This window comes from Thalia democratica, chromosome 3, assembly GCF_965202585.1.
Source record: "Thalia democratica chromosome 3, ktThaDemo2.hap1.1, whole genome shotgun sequence".
Lineage (NCBI taxonomy): Eukaryota > Metazoa > Chordata > Thaliacea > Salpida > Salpidae > Thalia > Thalia democratica.
Genome location: NC_139167.1, coordinates 47,933,802 through 47,942,192, shown reverse-complemented (window position 1 = coordinate 47,942,192; position 8,391 = coordinate 47,933,802). Strand labels below are relative to the sequence as shown.

Below are 8,391 nucleotides of genomic sequence, written 5' to 3'. Positions count from 1 at the left end.
TTTTTTCAAGCATTGAAATAAAGTCGTCATACAGACCAGTTGTTACCAAATAAATTTTCACTTGATTGGTTTAGAAAGATTACAAAAAAAAATTACTTCTAGTTCTAAAGGAAATAACCTTGATTGAGTGTATTGAGATAAAAATAATATATTTTTTAAACTCCTTTATGATTTTTTAACTTAGATGTCCTAAGCTTTTGATATTAAACTAATGCCATTATTTCAAAATGAATTCAATGGTTTTTTTTAATAAGTAATTGCTTTAATAGACTTGTTTAATATTTAAATAGAATTTTTTTTATTTTATTTATTATTTGTTTAATAGAAATATTTTTACTAAATTAAGGCCATATGTAGTCAAGGTTTTTTTTAAGTATTGTTGGCTATTAAAAGGGTTGATCATGCCAATTCGATCATCAGACCACAAGTTTCGGTAGACTGAGACCGGTAAATTTGAGCTTGTCTCACGGCAAACGAAAGTCCGGACTTGTTCTGCAGACTTTCGCCGATTTTGTTGATTGTTGGCTATTAAATGAAAGCTTGAAGTATGAACCAATGTCAGTTTTTTGTTGAAGATAAAAACTTCAATTAACTTTTGAGATGTAGTCTATTTTTAAGTTTTTGACACAAACCTTTCAACTGCAATTTTTTTATACTCAATTTTCTCTGAAATTTAAAACTCGCTAAAAGCTTATCTACTTTTTTTTTTGAGCTAGAGACTTCAAATTTTCAGGAAACACTTCTAGAAAAGTTATAAAAAATAATTAGTTAGAACTTTTTCATTAACTAAGAATAAAATTTTAGATAAAAAAACAGTTATATTTTCGAAATAAAATAATTTTATTCGCGGGAATTATTTTAATGTTGGTGACGGACTAACTGTAAAAGTAAGTAATGATTAAAAACTTAACAAAAAAATTGTGAATTTTTTTTTTGCGCCTTCGATACTGAACCTATAAAGTTGTTGTAGTGTTAACTAGCATATATTTATATCCTACTAATTTTAAAACTGTCAAGTTTACAATCAAAGAATTTGAAAATACATTGATTTTTCTAAAATTTCTGCGATTTTTTTTTCTGTATTTACCCTGATATCTATCCTTTAGTACAGTGCTTCTGAAATAGGGTTCCGCGGAACCCTAGGGTTCCGCGGAACCCTAGGGTTCCGCGACGTCTCTCAGGGGTTCCGCGAAGCCTTTCGAAATTTAAAAAAGAAATTTGAAAAAAAAAACATAAATCATAAAACTTCAAAAAAAATGGAGCACATAAAATGGAAAACATATATAATTATAGCATTTATTGATCTGCTTAGTGTGTATCAAGCGGTAGGACTTTAAATGGGTATTCATTATTAATAGGTGTCCTGGTTACGCAAACTTTTGAATTTCTATTTTTAGTGAAGTCATGAAAATACTGGTATTATCACTAAAGCAAACAATGTAGGAGCAATGAACTTACGCATGCAAGGGAAGCAAAATTTCATTTTTGTCATGACAGACAAGATTGAGTTGTTTAAAAATAGAATTAACTTTAATAGAAAAGAAAAAGGTTAGCAATGGTAATTTTGCGATGTTTCACCGGTTTGATGAGGCCCATGAAAAATGCATAGAGTTCATCTTCTCTGACGAAATATACAACCACTTTGATCTTTGGTCTATAAAGTTTCAACATTATTTTCCTGAAGATGTTCGCATCGGAAATTTATGGATTTTGAATCCTTTTATGTTTGATATTACTTCAGAAGAAGTGAATCTTCCTACAGATACAAAAGACGAATTGCTGCAACTATCTGAAGATAGCAATTTAAAATTGAGTTTCAAAGGGAAGGAGCTTTTAGATTTTTGGATATGTGCAATTTCAGAGTACCCCGTTTTAGCAAAGCGCGCAGTAAAATTTATTTTACCATTCACCACCACTTATCTTTGCGAGTCCGGCTTTTCGCATGTAACAAACATTAAAACGAAGCAAAAGAACTGTATGCTGACTCCAACCTTATCTACCTGTCTCCGTCTCAGTCTATCCAAAATCCAGTCGCGCATTGACATGCTTGTTGCTAAGAGACAAGTTCAAGTTTCGCACTAAATGTTTTTTATTTAATTTTCGTTAGGCATTTTACCTGTTTATTACAGTAATCTGTGAATTCGATTAGGTTCATGTTTATTTCGTTATTGTTTGTAGCTCTCATTTTGTTTTTATTATGCAAGGAATGATTTTTATGACGTTGCGATTAATCATGTTTGCTTTCGTTTATTTATTATAGAATCATAAAATACCTATTGCCTCTGGCGCACTTTGAGTTTGACTCGACTTAATACTATTACAATTGGTATAATTTCTGACAATGATATAGTTTTGCTAAAAAATTAGTTTTTCACTGAAATTCTTTTGGTTTTGAGTAAATATTATATTAAACATTTATGTAAAATTAAATTAGGGGTTCCGCGGAAAAGTTGAAATTAGGAAAAGGGTTCCGCCACTAGAAAAAGGTTCAGAAGCACTGCTTTAGTATTCTTACTTTTTTTGTTTCGCTTTTCTTAACCTTTTTTTTTTAATTTTGTGCTAACTCTTTATTATTTCAGGTTTGCTCTACTTAGTAGCTCTATGTTAGAAAGTACTTCTAATCTTATGTATAACTTTTATTTATAAAAAAAATCAAGGTATCTTCAATTTATTTGAATTTGTTTTCTTAAAAAGACTTATTAATCATGCAAGCTGTAATTTATTATCTAATTATCCTACTTAATCGCACTAACCGCTTTTTTTTTGTAGATATTATATTATTATCTTTAGGTAAGAAAAGTAGTAGTGGAAAGATTGTAGAAGTTATTTATTGAGTACATAGTATTAAGTTAAGATAATATGGATACCTTTTTCTTATTACTTAAGCTTTTATTTGTATAGGTGCACGACTATATAAATTTGGACAATTCAAGTTCCGACAAAATTGAAAGGGTCACAACTAAAAAAGTAATGTATATTTGTCAAATATAAAAAAATTATATGTAGGTCCTATTAATATCTTAAAGACGTTTTTTTAATTTTGCAAAACACTGAATATTTTTTGAGATATGGCTTAGATAAAGTAAAAAACATAGTTATTTTTAGTAATTTTAAGATAACTTAAAAAATATTTAAGATTTTGCAAAGAACAGAAAGTGGCTTGTAGATTGTAATAAGATCTACATATGTATTTTTTATTTTTTTAAATTTTATAATACTTTTTGAGATATAGTGTTTTAAATGATTTTTTAAGAATTTGAATTGTCCGAATTTGAATTGTCATGTAACCCTTGGACGAAACCGGTCGTAGGATTGTCTCGGATGCTGTTGTTGTTGATCTTGCGGTAAAGTTCATTGTTTATTATCGATTGCATAAAACATCTCAACTTCGTTGATGATGGCCGAAATAAATACTGGCTATATTCTTTTTACAAATTAATAAGTTTTAAATTATTTTAAGATTGTTATTTAACTTGAACTACTTATAACAGTATTTCAAGTCAATCAACTGATTAAATCAAAAACAAGCTCTGTGTCTATAAGGACAAGCTCACAAAATATTGTCAACAAAAATCAATCAGAAAGTTATATGGAAGTTTCGCAAGAATGAAAAATGCATCAAACAGATGAATAAGCTTTTGTTTTACTTATGCTAAGTTTTATTTGTATTGAACTTGAATGCAAAACCGCTTTATATAAAAAAGGTCATTGACGACAAGTTTTGTAGCTTCACGACACCTTGATTAAGTAAAGTTTTGAATTTTAAAATAGATATTTTAAAATATCAAAAAAGTGCGGAATACCGAATTTTTATAAATTTTTCTACCTTTATTTAGGTGGTCAATCATCTTAAATTTTTTTTTAACTGTACATGTTCTTTCCTTGAAAACTTATTATAATTTTAACTATCATAAAAAGTCATATATTTAAGAAGTTCTAAGTCTTAATGTTAAAAAAAAGCTCTAAAATTTTTTAGTAATTTTATGGAACTATAACACCCTTAAAAAATAACACAATATGGTTTTTTTAAACAGTTTTATTAAGTTTTAATTTTTCGTTGTTTTCAAACTTGTTGAAATTTTAAATATTTATTGACATATGATTGATTGCAAAACACATGAACTTTGCATTATTTTTTAAAACTATTAGTAGGCACTTATGTGATTTTTGAAAATATATATGTCTTTTAATTGATTAATTTAAAAACAAATAAATTTGTCACCAAAGTTTTTTTTGTACTTAAAAACACCTTATGGAAATAAAATGTCAGAAGTTATAAAAGCATCAGCTCCAAGTTTTAAAATGAGATCAATTTCTAAATGAGTTCAATATTACCACACCTAAAAAAAAATCTAAACATTAGTTGTTTTTCGAAAATGTATATATAAACTATATCAGCCTGAAGAATAACAAAATTGTAGTTCAAAGAGATGTAAACGAATCAGTTTTCAAATTATTCTTTCTTTGATCTCTGTGCTTTTATATTCTAAAACGGTATATGTTTTGAATATAATTAAAACGAACTTTAACTTTCTTTTAAAGGCTACTCTTTGCATACTGTTTTCTAAAGTACAAACCCCATTATATACGTTTATCTACAACTGTTACTTAAATCAAAACAGCCTATTTAGTAGTTCTATTATAAATGTAAAGACATACTATTATTTAGTAAAAATTTTAGTTACAATAAAATGTTTCAGTTTTTTAAAAACTTTTGGCAGTATTAAATTGCTAACATACTTAAGTATAAAACTTAAGTGCTTTTTATTTGTTGGTTAAAAAGAAAAGTTTTATTTGTTATTTTTTTTTAAAATAATTAATTTTTATTTAAGTTACCAAAAAGTTCAATAAGTTGTTTTTATCTGTTATAATGTAAACATGCGATGGTTTTGGATTTCTTTCTGAATTAAGATAACAAATTTATAAAATATGACTAATAGAAAAAATCATGATATAAATAAATATTTCTTTTTTTAATGTCTGCAGATGGTTAGAACAGAATTAACACTTTATAAAACACTATAGCTAATCCAATTTAGAGGTATAATTAGTTTACATTAATAATTTACAACTGTTTTAGTGAAGTTTAAGCCAATTCAAAATATAATTTGTTTGAAAATGAATTAACTACTTACATATAACTTATACATTTTTAGATTTGAATTAAAGTAGTATTTTATTTTTTACATGGATCAACACACACCTGACTAAGTTTAATATATATTTTTAGGTGAAAACGGCTTATACTATTCAATTTTATCAAAAATACCATTTGTTTTTGAACTTTCTTGCTTACTATTTGTTTGTAAAACTTAGTTTAAACACAAAACTATTTAAGTATTTTTTTATTTAAAGCGATGAAAAAAAAACAGTTTAGATTGAAACAATGAGAGTTAAGTTCTGTTAAAAAAGTGTTTTTTATGATTAGTAAAAAGTATGAAAAGAAAAACGAAATCAACTGAAAAAGTCTATTCCAAGTCCCGGTCAAACATGTACAATCCAACCTTATCTCCAACTCTTTTAAGCTTTGTGATCTTGCAATTGAGCATATGAAGAGCTTCTACTTGCTCATCCAAAAAGTTTGAAGTTAAGTAGTCCTGGAGCTGTAAAAATAAATGTGTTCTAAATTTAAATTAAGTATCATTTTGCCAGTCTTTTTCAATATTTAGTTAGACAGTAGTAAAACTCTAAATAGTATTTTTTCTGTTTACATTACAGATGTTCAAAAAATTTTGCTAGAACCATTTTAAACTACAATTTTTGGTGTATGCAAACTTTGAGTTGTTCAAATATCTCATATCCATTTTCCACAGCTGTAATTTATTTTTTATTTTAGTAGGTACTGACTAAGTATGTTAGTTTACGTAGTGAAATGACTTAGCTAGTTGTATAGTCTAACATACACTACATTTAAACCATTCGAAATTAATTAACTGTTTGTAGTCCATATAAAATCTATTAATATCGGTCACTAGAAACTACAAATTCGAAGTACTCCGTAAGTAATAACCTTTTAATCTTTTTTTTCAAATAAAAAGTATAATTTTGTTTTAGTTATGTTATTCTGGTGTACGACGACTGAAATGTTCTTTCGAACACCAAGTCCTTAGACCAAACTTTTTTATGCTTTTTTACCTTTCAGTTATAATTAGTGTAAGAAATGGTTGTTAAAAAGAATATTTTCTGCGTTAAATTTGAATTAGACCAGTTTTTTTTTTAACATTATTTATGATACAAATAAACATAAAAAATAAATCTTTAAATATTTTACTTTATGTAAGATTTATCTCTTATAAAAACTAACATGAGGGTCGTTTTCTCCGCAGTCGTGTAATTCAATAAGCAATTTTTGTACTTTTTCTTCCCATTCCAAAGCTTTTTTGAAAGCACATTCAGCTGATATGCCATCGTTTGGCACGTTATAAGCCTGTAAGTGTTTTTGTATTGAATATATTTTATTTAATTTTGTGTATACTTCAAAACAGTCCTACAAAAAAAAATATTCTTCCAGAATATACTTTTTTTAATATTTATTTAAGAGTGTATAAACAAATTTCAAAATTATATCTGATTTTAACAATTTTGTTTAAACACGACGACTAAAAATTTTAAAAGAGTTTAGTTGATAGGTTATATGGATGTTAAATTTTAAAAAGCTATTTGTTTTGCTTGGAAGTTGTGGGAGCACAATATCTTTTTACGATGTGTCTGTTTTAAAAAATCAGTACTAACCTTGATATTTGTAAACACGCAAGTTCCTCCTCTTTTATTTTGATACTCGATGAAATTTTTAGCATGTTGCATCTCCTCGTCTGAACTTTTTTCAAAAAACTTTGCAATGTTCGGTAAAGCAACATCGCTTCTGCTGAAATATTGACTCTGTAGAAATATATATTAGCTATTTAGAGCATATGAAAAACTGACTTTTTGTAAAAAATTATTTAGTTAAGAAAATTATAATCAAAAGACTTATTTTTTGTAAAAGTTTAATGCTTAGAAAAATTTCTACAAACAAAATTAATTGAAGCATATTTATAAATAGGTATACTTATAAAAATAAACTTTAATTGCTTACTAAGAAAATAGTTTGAACTTCTATTAAACTTAAATAAATAAAAAGAATACAGTATAAAAAATTGTTTTAAATTTTAATAAAATAAGTTACCAAATTATTTATTTTTACCCTGTTTTTTTTAACAGCCTTATGTACACTTAATTAAAGTTCATTAAAAACTGATAAAAATGCTAAACTTAGTTTCAAATTTAAAAAATATTTCAAGGCCAACTAACCAATGCAAGGTAAGAATACCCTGCCTCGAGTTCCGCATTTATTTGTGAGTTAAGTTTGTCTTCACAGGACTTGCTTAGTGCCATTGTACTTTTTAATTTTTACTTACTGTAAGAACTAAAACTTAATTAACTGTTAATAATAAATAATTTAGACTTTACAAATTAAAACAATAAGATAATATAGTTACTTTTCAAGTCTAATTTAATGCAAAAAATTAGACGCTCAAACTAACTAAATGTTTGTTAATCGTAACAAACACTCCTAAACGTTTGACTGAAAATTCGACAGTTGTACGAAATGCTGAAATACGCTGTTGGTTCTCGCCTACTACCTCTTATATACTCTTGAAATAATGCTGAGTCATTCTCCTCTTCACTATCGACTGAAAAATGCAACGTGGCATTAGTGAGCAAAATTTCACATTGCTCAGTCATAAGTTTTTATCTTTTCCTCCTTGCTCTTTTATCGTCATGAGGCGACCTGAAGCTATAAAATTGCAGTTTATTGGTTGAATTAAAACCACGCAACCGAAAGTAGCGGTTTTTGCTCCAAAAGGAAGCAATAAAAACTGTTATCATAATATTTAAAAAACATCATATGATGTTTGAACTTTGCGACTTTTAGTTTCAAAAAAAAATATTTTTAAAGATTACATAACGACTTATTGTTGTTTATATTAAGATATAAATATAAAAAACGGGTGTAAAAGTATATTGGGTTTATAATTTTTTACGTTTTTACTCGATACTTTTTTGAAATCATAATTTCAGAACTTAGAAAGAAGACTACTTAAATAAGTTGAATATGTCTCTTATGACATCGTTATGATATTCTACATAAAAAAAATATGTTCAATAACTTTATACATATAAATCGTAAACTATTTGGATTTGAATTAAAATTTATTCATATATGTATTTGTAATTATACTTCTGTTTAACAACAGTGTTTGTAGCATGTTTTAGTGTTTAACAGCTATATTATTCATTTTGAAAAAAAATCTAAAGTAAAAAAAAAAAGATGTTTTGTATTTATCAAAAAATGTTTGCAAATATTAATTTACTTTTATTGTATAAAATTTTAGTTATTCTTTTTAATTG

At 26.5% G+C, this 8,391-nt stretch overlaps 1 protein-coding gene across 1 annotated transcript; it reads right to left on the bottom strand.

Moving 5' to 3' along the window:
- Positions 1-5,330: 5,330 nt before the first annotated feature.
- LOC145831463 (ferritin heavy chain A-like) lies at positions 5,331-7,447 on the bottom strand. The gene is made up of 4 exons (XM_082938733.1): positions 7,291-7,447; positions 6,733-6,879; positions 6,305-6,427; positions 5,331-5,603 (listed from the first exon to the last, which is right to left on the bottom strand). Exons 1-4 carry the CDS (start codon positions 7,372-7,374, stop codon positions 5,469-5,471), a joined length of 489 nt encoding a protein of 162 aa, XP_082794859.1. The 5' UTR covers positions 7,375-7,447; the 3' UTR covers positions 5,331-5,468.
- Between the last annotated feature and the right edge of the window lie 944 nt (positions 7,448-8,391).